This window comes from Micropterus salmoides, unplaced genomic scaffold (assembly GCF_014851395.1).
Source record: "Micropterus salmoides isolate LMB-PRFRI ecotype aquatic unplaced genomic scaffold, ASM1485139v1 Ms_hic_scaffold_8, whole genome shotgun sequence".
Taxonomy (NCBI): domain Eukaryota; kingdom Metazoa; phylum Chordata; class Actinopteri; order Centrarchiformes; family Centrarchidae; genus Micropterus; species Micropterus salmoides.
In genome coordinates, this window is record NW_024044570.1 from 15,121,301 (window position 1) to 15,134,974 (window position 13,674).

The following is a 13,674-nucleotide window of genomic DNA, read 5'->3' on the forward strand; positions in this document are numbered from 1 at the left end:
TGAATTCATGTACACCATAAATGCTAGAGCGCATACATAGTGCACAACCATGAGGACAAGTGCACTTTTATGACCCTGGACACCTGCACATACAAAAAAACCCCAAACACAAACGGAATATTAAAATGCTTGTGTATGCATAGCAATTTGCTGGGCTAATGAAAACCCTATGAAGTAGTGTAATGTGCTGTAAGGAGATTAGGTTATTTGATTTTTGTCTTAGGAATTAGATATTTGTCACCACTTACTATATACTTTTTTATTAAACACAGTAAAATGGGTATCATTTAAAAAGCACAGATTGATGTTCATGATGCACATCTTTTGTCCTCCAGACCTGTTGTGTGTGTGTGTGTTTGTGGTGTGTGTATGTGTGTATGTTTGTGCATACCCAGACAGATAATAGCCTTATAAGCAGTGATCATTCTCTCACTTGCTCAGACTTAGAAATTCAATGTATAACACCCCAGATAATTTGGAGAGCAGGCCCATCAAAGGCTCATATTTCATGTGGTAATTCTTAAAAGCTGTCATAAACCTATTGGAGCATTAACATGTGTTATTAAAAGCCTGTGAATGTATGGGAATCTGTCAAAAGATAGAATAATGCCTCTGTCAGCATGTTTCAAGAGAAGGCCACACAATGGCGACATAAATGATACATCACAACAGTACTGACAGGCTGAGCTGGGACCCCATACGCTTTGTGCTGCTGAATAATCCCATGCTATGTGTGTGTGTGTGTTGTTTTTGTGCGCCTGTTGCATTGCTTTCACCCCTTCTTCCCAACACTATCCTCAGCTGGTCAGCCGGACCACTCCAGGGTCGGTGCATGACAACCCGACTCTGATCTGCCATTGGCTGAAATGGGCATCCATCTCAGCATCTGCCAATCACACTACCATGGAGACGGGTTGGCAGTGTTGTGGTGATGGCAGGGGTCTGGCACAGTATTGCCAGGAGGAAGCTGTGTGTTAATATGGGTGGTGAAAGATGCCAGTGGCCAGGGGGAAGGGGGAAAGAGACTCTGTGGGAAAATGTGAGTGGGAGATGTTTGCCACATGAATGAAGGAGTGTTTCACTGGCAGTAAAGGACACCTGGAGATTTGCTGAAATGCATATGTATATAGGTGACCATATGCAAGAGTGTATATGAGATACTTAGTGTACATGTGTATATGTTGACATTATTTTGATGTGTGCACAGTACGTTCAATTGAGCGTTCTGTGAAAAAAAGCCATTTGTGTATAGATAAAAAAGTATTTTTGCCCATATGCATACATTCACAGAACAACTGCGCTTTCATTTCGGCTTCCATTGTATCTCACAGCATCCATCATCCATAAAATCCAGAAGGCAAGGCCACACACACCCACACAACACACACAAACATACAAAGCTTATTATACAGGGCTCATTGTAGGAGATGCCAGTATGGCTCTAACCAGCTGAAAGAGAGAGAGTACTGTCCAGAACATATGGTCATACATGAAAAATAAAGTTTAATAATTGCTTGCTCTTCTGTAATATACACCATACATGTTGCATAAAGCCAATACCTGAAAACTAAAAGTATGAAGAAAATGAACATTTAGTTCATTGCTTGAGGCTGCATACTGCTTTCTTTGAATGATCAAGAGCCATACAAGCATGAATGATAAATGGACTACAGTAACACTATATACCTCCCTGAACTAATGTGTCATAATTGAAATGAATGTTGTTCTGAATCAAACAAGTGTTGTGTGTTTTGGAGCCCCACCCTGAATGATAAATGAGACTTCTACATCTCTGCACAGCCCTGCAATCCATCTCAAGAGCACACTCACACCTTTGCAAAAACATACATATAGTATACTCAAATTTTGTTTGATGAATTTATGTATGCACACATGCCAATTATGTTGCTGAATGCACTGCAACATTGACATGCAAAATGAAAATTTCAGTTTATTACAAATTGGGTCTTATTTTCATTGTTTTGGCCATCATTCTGGTAACATTTTACTCACTTAAGTAATTGCTCACAACACAAGGTCCAAAACAATCAGACATGTTTCGAACAAGGCAACAGTTTGACTAACCCTTTATGTTTTTGACAGAGTCAAGATGAGAAACAGGGGTCTGTTTAAAACTGGGTTCAATCCCAGGTTACGTAAACCATCAGGGTGAAATGTTGCTGAAAGGCCTAATTGGAGTGACATACCCGAGCCTGTCGAATGCTAGTGGTGTGAGGTCTGTGGAGCAGCACCCAGCGGAGGACAGCCAGCTCCATGCCCCAGGAGAGGCTTACCACACTGGGTGGCAAAGTCACTAACCCCCTCTCCCCCCACCCCTCTAGTCCTTGAGCACCCATTTCTTCTTTCACCCCTCAATCCATCCATCCATTACATACGTCCATCCATCAGTGAAGCCCATGAGCGGCTGCCTTCTGTGGGTGTGTGTCATTGTAGCTTGGCAGGCACACACCACAGCTTCAACGGCAGGCGCCAGGGCTAATTTGATTTTTAATTCAACACGACTCCTCGGCTAATAGTTTGAGTTGGGGATTAATTAATCTGATTTGACTTGTGCTAATTTCTTGCAACCATGTCCCCTGCTCCCCACCCGTCAATGCAGCAAACAAACAAACTGGTGAGGCCGTGGTCTCGCAGGCTCTGTCCTGACACACATGTTGAGTATGAGAGATAGAGACCTGGGGCGACAGGTGAGGGGCCAGTGGAAAGCCAAAGGAAAGCAAGGCATTTGCATACAATGTGTGTGTGTACAGTGTTGGAGGAGACTGGAGCTGAGTCTGGTCTGCCTCCCAGGAGTGCTGGGAGGCAGTGAACTAATCATGGCAATAGCCAGGCGATTGTAAGGAGGGTGAAACACAGAGGAGGTCATATTTTCACTGCCAAAATATGGGTCAGATTGGATCTGGGTGAATTGCATTACATGTATGTAATGTGAAACAAAATGGGCCAGGCAGTGGAACATTCCTGTTCTTCTCTCAGGCTTTTAGAAGGTGGAGAGCCAGATCCAGTCAGGGCCCTATGGGAGAAACCAGTAGAACCACTAACCGCTTCTCACAGAGTCAGAAAGAGCACTTCCAGTTTTTCTAATACTCTCTGCAAGGGAACTTTAAAAATGAATAGACCTCAGAGTGCAGCCCGGATGACATGCACTTTGTGGAGAAGACTTTGTAAAAATCACTTTCTCTCAGTTTGCACACCAAACCCACAGACGCCCACACACTTGCAAGGTGCATGTGGAGGTATAGAGTATAAGGAGTTTTATATCACAACACAACAGAGATACATTTCAAAGTCAGCCTGCCTCTTTGTTGAAATGATGCAAACCCACTAGTGTTCACAGAAATGTGTCAAACTGAGTAGTCTTTGAGTCAAAGCACTCTCTGTCTTTATTCTATCTTTATTTCTCTCTCCTCTCTCATTCTCTCTGGCATGTAACCAACCTCTCTGCATGGCAGAAAATAACATTGCTCTGCTCAAGAGAGACCACACATGGGAGAAACAGCCTACGCCTGCTGCTCTCTCCTGCAGGATAAAAAAAATAAAAAAAATAATAAATAACTGGCCAACATCTCACACACCACTTTGAAATCTCTATCACAGTCGGTCCAGCTCCTGCTTTCTCCCATTCCTGCTCTCTCTGTCACTCTGGATCTTTTTTTTAACCATACATTTGAATGCAAAAAAATTCAACACAGTAAAAAGACAGTAAAAAGCACTCAAATGCTCAGCATGTGCATACAAATACATGTGTGCAAAAAGCAAATAAAAATACATACACACATACAACTTCACTCACAGACACAAATAGATGCACATATGCATGAACATAGGCACACATACAAATGTAAGCACACCTAGAGAAGCCGTGGGAGTTCAAAGAAGGGATTATGTTTTCCAAGAGAGCTAGTGTACACTAAGTGAACCAGTAGCAGTGCTCTAGCAGGTCTACAGTACCATCACACCTGAGAGACAAAACCTATCCTAGTGGGCTATATGGCCAACACTAATGCACTAGTCCAGAGTCTGCTGTGGGTCTACCTTAAATTAATAATGTATTATGTTGTATTCTGTTTGAATTCTTTGAAGGTGGGGTTGCTTTTTGCTTCTGAGGAAGCTTTGAGCATAGGAATGAGCCACATGACTTCTGATGCATAATCACCCAAGCATTCCTCTGGACTCTGAGAGCACCCAAATGTTTAGCCACCTGTTAGCAGCTTCCAGGCATTGTGCAATTGGTGGGGGAGGACATGCTGGGCAATGGGAGGGACAGAACTGAGGCTCAGTCTGGGCGCGAGAGGTGGTAAAGTCCTGTGCCAGCAAAGCTTTATAAAGATTTATAGCAAGCCGACCCAGCTGATCCCGATTCGGATCTAACACTGTGCCGCAGAGGAAACAAATCACCTCCCATACATAACCCTGCCCCTGACAACTAATTTCATCTTCTGAACTAATGAATTCATCATCAGAAGGGATCTGCCTCAGCCCTGAGCAGAGAAGGAGTAATGGCTTAGATAAGTCATCATCATCATTATCAACATCATCACCGCCAGCTCCACCTTGCCTCTGTTCAGCCCATAGTTCACGAGCAACAGTTTGAGACTGTGAGGTGTCCTTTACAGAGTTGCAAACAGGCGACTTAGGCAGTTTTCAAGGTTACAATAAGAACGGATGTCAGAGCAAATGTGTTGGATGCACATTCTAAGTGTGAGAATCAGCATGAGTGTGCGTATGTCAATGGAATTTAAATGTGTTGTGGTACAAGTGAGTGTGAGAGCTCTTATGTTAGCAAGCAAGAGTATGTGTGTGTGTGTGTGTGTGTGTGTATATCTGCGTGCGTATATGAAGGAGTCTAAGCGGCACAGTCAGGGAGCTGTCAGCAGAGAGCCAGGGAGCAGGCTGATCACAGGGCTGCAGTGCGTTTGAAGTCTCCCAGGGACTGACAGCTTCTCTCCCCATGGGAACCCCTTCCCTCGCCCCTTCTCTCCTCCCCGCACCACCAATTCTCTATATCATTCCTCTTTATCCGCCATCTACACAGTATCACCTTCTCAGTTTTTCTCCTCATCCCATTGATGGAGGGGGTATGCGGAAGCACACTTGTGCTCTCCAGGGACTGTTACCACTTCCAAACTGAGGCTTTGTTCAGTAGGAAAAACACCTGTGAGTGTGTCTCTGTAAATACTGACATGATGAGCTGCCATCTCTCATTGTCTGACATTCTGTCTGACATTCAATCTGGTTTAGTGGCAAGAGGGCACAGACAGCCGACCTTCAGCCTTGAGATGGATGAGTGTGTGGATATCAGAATTTGAATGCATAATTGTGCATAATAAGAAGGAAAGACCATTCATGATTGTGTAATTCTATATGTTCCCATTTCTGCTGAGTCCTGTTAAATATTTGTATGGCATGATTACACTTTTGGTTGCACACCCTCTCTGGTCCCTCCTCCACAGGTCAAGGTGCAGCAGGATTTCATCTCTGATCAGGTTGTGTGTTAGCATGAGCCCATCCGTCATGGGAACAGAGTGTCGACTGGATGTCCCTGTCACTAAGCTGTCCATTTTGTCAGACAGCCAGATCTATCATATTGAGATGGGGACTGATCCTTGCTAGCAGAAGCCAACCGCCCCGCAAATACATACAAATATGCAAATTAACGACAAAATAAACATCACCCTGCAAACGACCCATCCATCAATGACCAGTTTCTCAGCAGCTCAGCATTGGCAAAGCAACACCAATCAGCCATTCCGTCAGAGGGAGTGATGGAACGCCATCCTCTCATCTTCTTTCTCTCTCCCCCCATATCATTCACATACTGTCCTCCTTTCATTGGTCCCTCTTTGCCATTTTTCATGCAAACTTTCTCCAATTTTCTCCTATCACTCCTCACTTACATGCATTCCCTTAATCTCCAACACTTCAGGACCATGGCATTTTTGCCCATCCATTTTCATCTCCTGTCTATTTTCAAAGCTCTCTCCTTCCTTCAAGTGCCTTTTGTTTATCCTATTAACTATAAATCTGGAGACATTTAGAATGAAAACTTGTTCTGTCTTTGTGTTTGAATGGATAATGATGTGATGGGAAATTTACCATTAGGGGAGCAATACATATCAGACCACATGTGACATTTCTTTCCATCCAGGCCCTGGCCGGTGGGGTCGAATACGTCACCTCGTCATTGCTGTGCGACATACAACAGCAAACTGTTCTTATGCAAACCCGAACCATACACATATTTGACAATGTACATAAGTCATTGTTTTCACCATAAAATCTGTAGACGCCAGTTTAAAAGCTGTGTGAGTTCCTTTCAGAAAGCCAAGAGGCTGGAATGGAAAGAAATTGCTCTTAATGGAATAAAAGTCAAAGGAGGGAAAAACACGAAGCAATTGGAATTCTCCACCAGCTGACTCAGTCCAGACTCATGTTGCTTTTCTGGCACTGTGCATAGACATCCCCTTCGTGCATGTTACACACACACAGGTTTCATTTACTGTAAAACATGTTGCAAAGGTCTCCAATGAGCAATTAGGTTGCCAAACTATACTACACAGTATAATGAAATGAATCACTTTACACATTCTACCTCATCCATTAACTGTATATTGTGCTCACATGAATCCCGCACCAACATGTTGAATCTTTCCTGCCAGCCCCTCGCACCTTGAAACAGAATCATTCCTGCGGCTTTGCCTCAGACAGACTACTTTACCGGGCCACTTATGGGCACATTCATAAAAAACACAGTAAAACACAGTCAATTTACAGTCCTGTGTTCTGCCTCTCTCTCTCTAGTTTGTCGGATTCTACGCTAGTCATAGCAAAGAAATTACGGCATCATAAAGGTTTGTGGTTAGCCACCCACCGGCTAGTGGGGGATCTCCTGCCTTTAAGTGGTGGAGGAATGAGCCTTGGGGAACCGGAGCTGCAGCCAAACCCAGAAGCAGAAAATATGGCATTCCTCAGACTACCCTGATTGCCACCCCAATTGTTCATCACACTTCAGCTAATTCGACAATGAGTGGGTGTTAAGTTCTGACGACGCAGTAAAAACTCAGTCCCTCAAAGCTTCACATTTGTCTTACAAATGTAGTGTGAAGTGCATTGTTGTTCAGAAGGAGTGGAAGCCAATGAAATGCTCACTTCTTTGTCTCCAAGTCCTGGTGACTGCATGTGTTTACTTGTGAGTGTATAATAGTGCATGTGACAGACAAAAGGGAGAGAAAGAAGAGGACCGGTGACAAAGCATGTGCATTTGCGTGCAGTTTGGTCATGCACATTTACAGTACATGAACTAGTTTTATGAGCTTTTTGTTAAAAGCAGTGAAGGATGACACAGAAGGCCGAGGGGAATTCTTTCTGGAGGCCGGCGGGCAGTCATCCCGTCTGCTCGATGCAACAACTCTGACCACACCAACCACTAGACATCCCCACACAGAGTGCACAAACACTTACTCCTGTGTCTCAACATCTCCCTGCCTTCATCTGTTTATTCCGTCTTCACTTTTCTCTGTTTCAAATCATTCATGCTCACTTCACTTCATCCCTTCCTTCCCCTATTTCTCTTCACTGACATCAACCCAGCAAAAATCCATTCACTAACTATAAAGTCTTCCCTTTTTTTTTGCTCAGAAATATCTTGTGCATTCAAGTTTCAAAAACATCCAGCAATCTTAACGTACCGCTGATCCTCTCCCTGTGTGTGCCATCCTGCGGTGGCGGTGAAGTGAGGTTTCATTCTTACCATGCTGGGGTTCATGTTGATTCTCGCACTGATACATCTGTTAGCCACATGTTCCCCCAGCCAGGCCCCACTCTAACAGCTGTACACAGCTGGAGCGTGTGTATGTGCTTTTGAGTAAGAGTGGGTGGGTATTTCTTCATTGAATTCTATGTGTGTGTATGCATGCCTCCATTGAGCGGGATTAGAGCCACACCCCATCTTAGATGCTCTATACTAAACACCAGACTCATAAAACTCCCTCGTGGATTTGCGTGACCCTGTTGTCCTCACAGTTCCCTTTATATCTGTCACAACAACAATGGACATCAAGCGGTGTCTTATTTCATTATTGTTCCACTGCATTATCTTCAACGCATTTTGTGCAAACATTGGCTCTCTTATGCACAGCAACATCACCGGGTTTCTATGAACTCACTGATGAAGCTACGTCTCTCTGGAAGCATCCCTCTTCAGACCTCCCAAGCCTGAAGAGCCTACTTTGCACAGACGTGAAACCCTGGCCACTTAGGGTATGGTGGGTGTTATTATGCAGATAAATGAAGTATGGAAAAAATAAAACTAATTTATTAACAAAAAGTAATTTAGACAACAGTCCCACTATGGGCACAAAGAAGAAGACTGAGGTGGCAATAAGAAATCACCATTAGGTTTTGCCTTTATGAAAACCCTGATTCTGTGTACCTCCATGGAGTCCTGAAGCCCACACTGCGAGAGGATGCAGGAGAATCAGAGCAGAGAGACCCAGTGCAGAGAGCTCTTCAGCTGAGGACAAACTGAGTAACTGGCGCTATGAAAGCTGGACAGCATCACTGCTTAGCAGATTACACATGCTGTAACGGAAGGCTTTGCAGACTAATTTAAACACACACCATGCAAAAACTCACAGTCCCACAAGCTGCTGCCTATCAGTCTGTGCAGTCCTTCTCTTAAAACCTTTCAAATTAATGTGAGTGAAACAAAGGTGACGCAATCCTTGCTTGGATGCCTCCCCAGTAAACAGTGCTGCCAAGAGTGAAGAGCTACTCTGGCCGGGGTGAAGTCAGCGTCTGAAGAACAGTGGAGTTAGTCAGGATAAGTGAGCCCGCTGGGCAGCAGTTCTGGGCCAGCAGCCCTGTTCTCTGAGGAGTTCTTTATGGCCAGTCCATCAGCCCAAGAGAGCCCCCACCCCTGCACACAGGGGCTCCATCCGCACACACTTCATCTGAGTCTAAAAATCCTCATTGTGTGTCCAGAAAATGGGTAACCTTAATTCAGTTGCCTCTTTACTGTGCCATTAGACTGCACTTATCAAGACAATTCTAAGACTAAATTTAACTTTATATATGGAATGGCATATATATATGGCAAATTCACAGAAATTAGTAAGTTTAACACACAGCTACACACAGAAAGAAATGCTGATAATGTTAAGGAAACGTTTAGTTTTTTCTCTCAGAGACCTCACATGCTTTTTCTGCTTTGTTCTCCAATTTCCTTTCCTCATCTCATATTCAGTTTTCAGTTATTCTTCTCTCAAGCAACAATAAAAGCGCATCTGGCCGAACCCAGGGCCACATCATCCCGACTCCTCATCCATCATGGCCTGTCACAACCAGAGTGCGGAAGTGGTCTTATTCTGGGAACGGATATGGATCACTGAGCTGGGCTGTGCTTACTGTGATACTCTATAGTCCCAGCCCTGAGAAACTATCTGGAATATCTCAGAGATTGTTTGTGCTAAAAGGCAAAGCTAAAGAGGAGCTTGTATTGGCACTAAGAGCCACATTAAACAGCCTACAGTGGTATCTTATGAAGACTTACCAAAGCCGAAGGCAGCTGGAGCAGGGATGGGAGCCGACTGGACTGGTGTGGAGGTGTAGAGGCCAGTCACCAGCAGACCATCAAAGGATACACTGGTAGAGATGGTTACTGAAGAGACAGAAAAAAGGAAAATGTTTAATATTGGTGTTACTCTCAAGCTGAATATTACTGCAATTCCACATCCAGTTGGTTGTGTCACAAAGCACTACGCAAAACAGAAATTGATTTACACCCATAAATTATAGAATATAATACAAACATCCCTTTTATTGATAACTCACGAGAGGACTGGAAGATAGTAATTTACCGTCGATAAGGTGTCAGAGATTGCAAGTACGAAGTTGTGTTCACACTTCATTTGCAAGCTACACATTAGTGGGTGTGATGTACATGCGTGTGGACAGGAAGTCTAGAAGTGTAAAACCACTACAGCTCCTTTAAAACTGCTAATGAGCACAGAGCGCAGGTGTTAACAAATGGAAATGTAGAGTGACCATTGGGAGGTTAATGAAACCAAATGCCCTGCAGGAGGAGAGGAGAGGGGAGTACACAGATGTGCAAGCAGGTGTTAAAGCAAAAGCAACAATGTTGTCTATCACACACACATATAGATATTCAAAGACTCACAAACAGGAGCCTGCTCAATGGAGCCTCAGGTCACTTTTCTCAAGAATGCAATCTAAATCATCCTGAGCAAATCACAGTGCTGGTCACAGACAACCAAAAAGAGACTGATGAGCTAATTGGTTGTAACCCTGATAGCCTTGCTAAGGCTCTATTCATCACGGGTCACTACAAACAAGAGCAGAAACTGCCAGCGGTCTATTATCCAGCTGTACAGATCTACAGCTTATTGTATCCGGCAGCAAGTTAACTATTGATCTACCCAGTAAACAAAGGCCCTGAGTGACGGGACCACAGAGCTGACTACATCACTGGAGGAAAAGAGCTCAGCCACTGGACTGCTTCCAGCCAGACAGATCACCGCACTGGGGAACAGTCTGTGGCTCAAAGGAGAACACACTACCAAAAAATACACTTTTACACACTGAGGAATAAAATCCTTTGCAGTGGGGAAAAATGGAGACATTGTTATTTCCTGAGCCTGGAATCCCCCCCCCCCTTTTTTTAGGGGAAACGTGAATTGGAAAAGGAGGAGACACCCGCGGGGTTGGTGTGTTTTTAGTAAGAATAGCAACATTTGAAGTTGTGAAGGTCTTGAGGCATTCATTCTTCTGGGTTTGGTGTGTTTCCGTGTGGGAATCTGGGCAGAGCAGACTCCTGTGTGGCCCAGTCTCCCTGCATGTCTGTCTGGGTGACTCCATTAACACATCCTCACACAAGGCGCCCGGCATTTGTGTGTGTGTGTTCTGCATATGTCTGTGTACATTGGATGTGCAACACCCTGTCTTAAGAGCACAGTTCAGCCCATCTCTCCCCTCCTCATCTCCCCTCCATATCAAAGCCTCAATAATTCATCCCACAACTGTTTTTATTATATCCAGACATTTCCTCCTCTTTTCTCCTGTCACCGCTTTTTTACTCAGAAATCCTGCTACGGCACTAATGCTGTATTTAACATGATCTCTGCACCACTTCAGTAAACAGTAAATGGCATGTTTGTTAAGGCTACTCTGCCTAAATCTTTATGTGCAGTTTTTTGTTTCAATCATTACTGAAAAACAAAATGAAATATGGTAAGAGGGTAAACAGGATAAACCTGCATCAACTACAGTATATGCTTGTAGATGGAACCACATTAACATTAGAGAAACGGTGTACCCTCTTTGCTCCATTGCTTCATCTTAATTGACTAACAATGTAAAACGTAAGATACTTCAAAATATTTTGCAAACATTTCTCTTTTGTGTGAATGGCTCTAATAACACTGTGTGAGCAACAAGTCATTTCTCTGTATTCCTTTTTCTTGTCAGCTGTGAGCACTGCCAAATTCTATCAGCATGTACAGCGTGTACAAGAAGCCGTATTGTGAGAAAGGCAGATATTTTGCTTGGCAACAGAATCATTATCATATTCAATCCATGTTGCTCAGCACACCTTTAACACTGCAATACCAACAGAATGCAGGGGAAAGGCCTTCTCATTCAAACAACCAATTATCATGTTCATACTGAGCACATGTGCTCCTATTCTATGCTATTTTTGCTTCACAGAATACATTATCCCTTTCAACAAATCCATTCCAGAGTGTGCTGAGACAGGTTATAAGTGTTTACGTTATGTTGTATTGATCCAAGCTGTGGCATGATGCAGTATTTAATGGAGTAATGGACTGGGTTTAATGCACTAACTTGGACCAGGCTTCACCAGCTCCCGTACACACAATAAGCTCATTTCTGCATTTCCACTGACCTGCATCACCGAGGTTACACACACTCCATTACTCTCCACAGACACTTGCATATGGGCTACACACACACACACAAAAGATTTTTTCTACCTCCACCTCGCTATTTCTCTCTTTATCCACTTCTTACACCTTTCTTTCAGTTTCTCTCCCTCAGCCTCACTCCCATCTGAGGAATCATGGTAAAAAATGCTCTCTCCAGCACTTTCCCCATCTACTGCCTTCTCATGCGTTTTCTGCTCTCTCGCAGCAGTGTGCCTGCACTCTGTTTGATGTGGAGGTTGGGGGAAGAAAGATTGGAGGATAGGCAAAGCTAGGGGCACGAGGTTACAATCGAAAAAACAGAACAGGGGCGAAGAGGGATGGAGAGATAGGTAGTAGTGGAGTGGCCCACGGAGAGAAGCGCTACCTGATCAATACAAATGTAAGATCTAAATTATTTAGACACCCCTTTCTCACTTGCCTGTGGAACGCAACAGACTGATGAGCCAATCGGGTGAGTTCAGATCAGATCCAATCACATGTGGGGGTACTTTGCACACACAAACACACACACACACACACACACACACACACACACACACACACACATCTAAAGGAGGAGGCTGGCGGCCTTTGATGGTAGCCTTTAAAATTCTTGTCCATACTTCATTTCTGAGTACTGTTCACTTGGCCGGGGGGAATGAGAACCCATGAGGCAGGAATAGGGGTGAACTTTATTACCAACACTCTCATCCAACACATTAGCAGGTTCTGTGTGTGGGTGAGCATGTGTGTGCACACCCTTGTGTGTGATTTGTGGCCTGCACAGTTCATCTAAACATCTGGACTGAATATTATTCTTAAACAACCATAAGACATAAAAGAGGCTTATAGCTTTACTATGAAACTATGAGATTTTCTAAATAATACATCCATAAAACTTCATTACATGCCATTTCAAATAACAGGAGGCTGTTTATAATAAGGAAATGCACTGTCTATGTCTCTAAAAGAAGACATTCTGGATATGATGCAGAATCTCTAGTTTACAAATCAAGTGCACAGAAATGTTTACTTTAATTACTGTATGTGGAAATACATTATTGTACGTTCACTGTGTCAGTTTTAATTGTTTAGTATTGGGGGGGATGGGTTGGGTGGTGGCAGACTAATATGTGGGGGATGCAGCACCTCATCTTCAGGAAACACAGCTCTCTCTCGTATTCAGGTGCACTGTGGCTCCTGACCTACAGGCACACTTTGCTCTTGATCCTTCCCTGCTAACTTTCCATCAGGACCTCTGCATACTCCTGGACAAGTCTGATGAATGCAATTGAAAGTGCACCCAACTTAGGTCTTGCAAAACACTCATTACACTGTATGCATAGCACTTGGACCCACATGCACACGCCCATACTTTACACTTGAACACACCACAGAGCACATCCCTTGGCCCTGAGCCAGCATGTAATATTGATGATGCGATGTGGTATGCCTCATTACAGACACACACAACCGTGCTCCTGCTCAACTATTGATGGGCCTGGGGCTTACTTCAACTCTCTGGATCCACCAGGAGTAATGTTAAGGCACAAGTACCAGCAAACCACACAACGCAACAAAACACACATTCAGAAACACAACACTGGGTTTCCTGACAAGTCTCTCAGACCTCAAGCAGACACACACAGCACACACAAACATAATACACACAAAAATAAGATCACAAGTGAATGTCAGTCAATTGGAAAGC

General features: G+C 43.8%; 1 protein-coding gene across 4 annotated transcripts in view; it reads right to left on the bottom strand.

Annotated features, from left to right (window-relative positions):
- Positions 1 to 13,674, bottom strand: part of reln (reelin) — a 93,704-nt gene that overhangs the window by 62,979 nt on the left and 17,051 nt on the right. For all 4 annotated transcript variants that reach the window (XM_038706800.1, XM_038706799.1, XM_038706797.1 and 1 more), the window contains exon 2: positions 9,572 to 9,679. In XM_038706800.1, the coding sequence (XP_038562728.1) occupies positions 9,572 to 9,679 (108 nt within the window). The remainder of the gene's footprint in view (positions 1 to 9,571; positions 9,680 to 13,674) is intronic.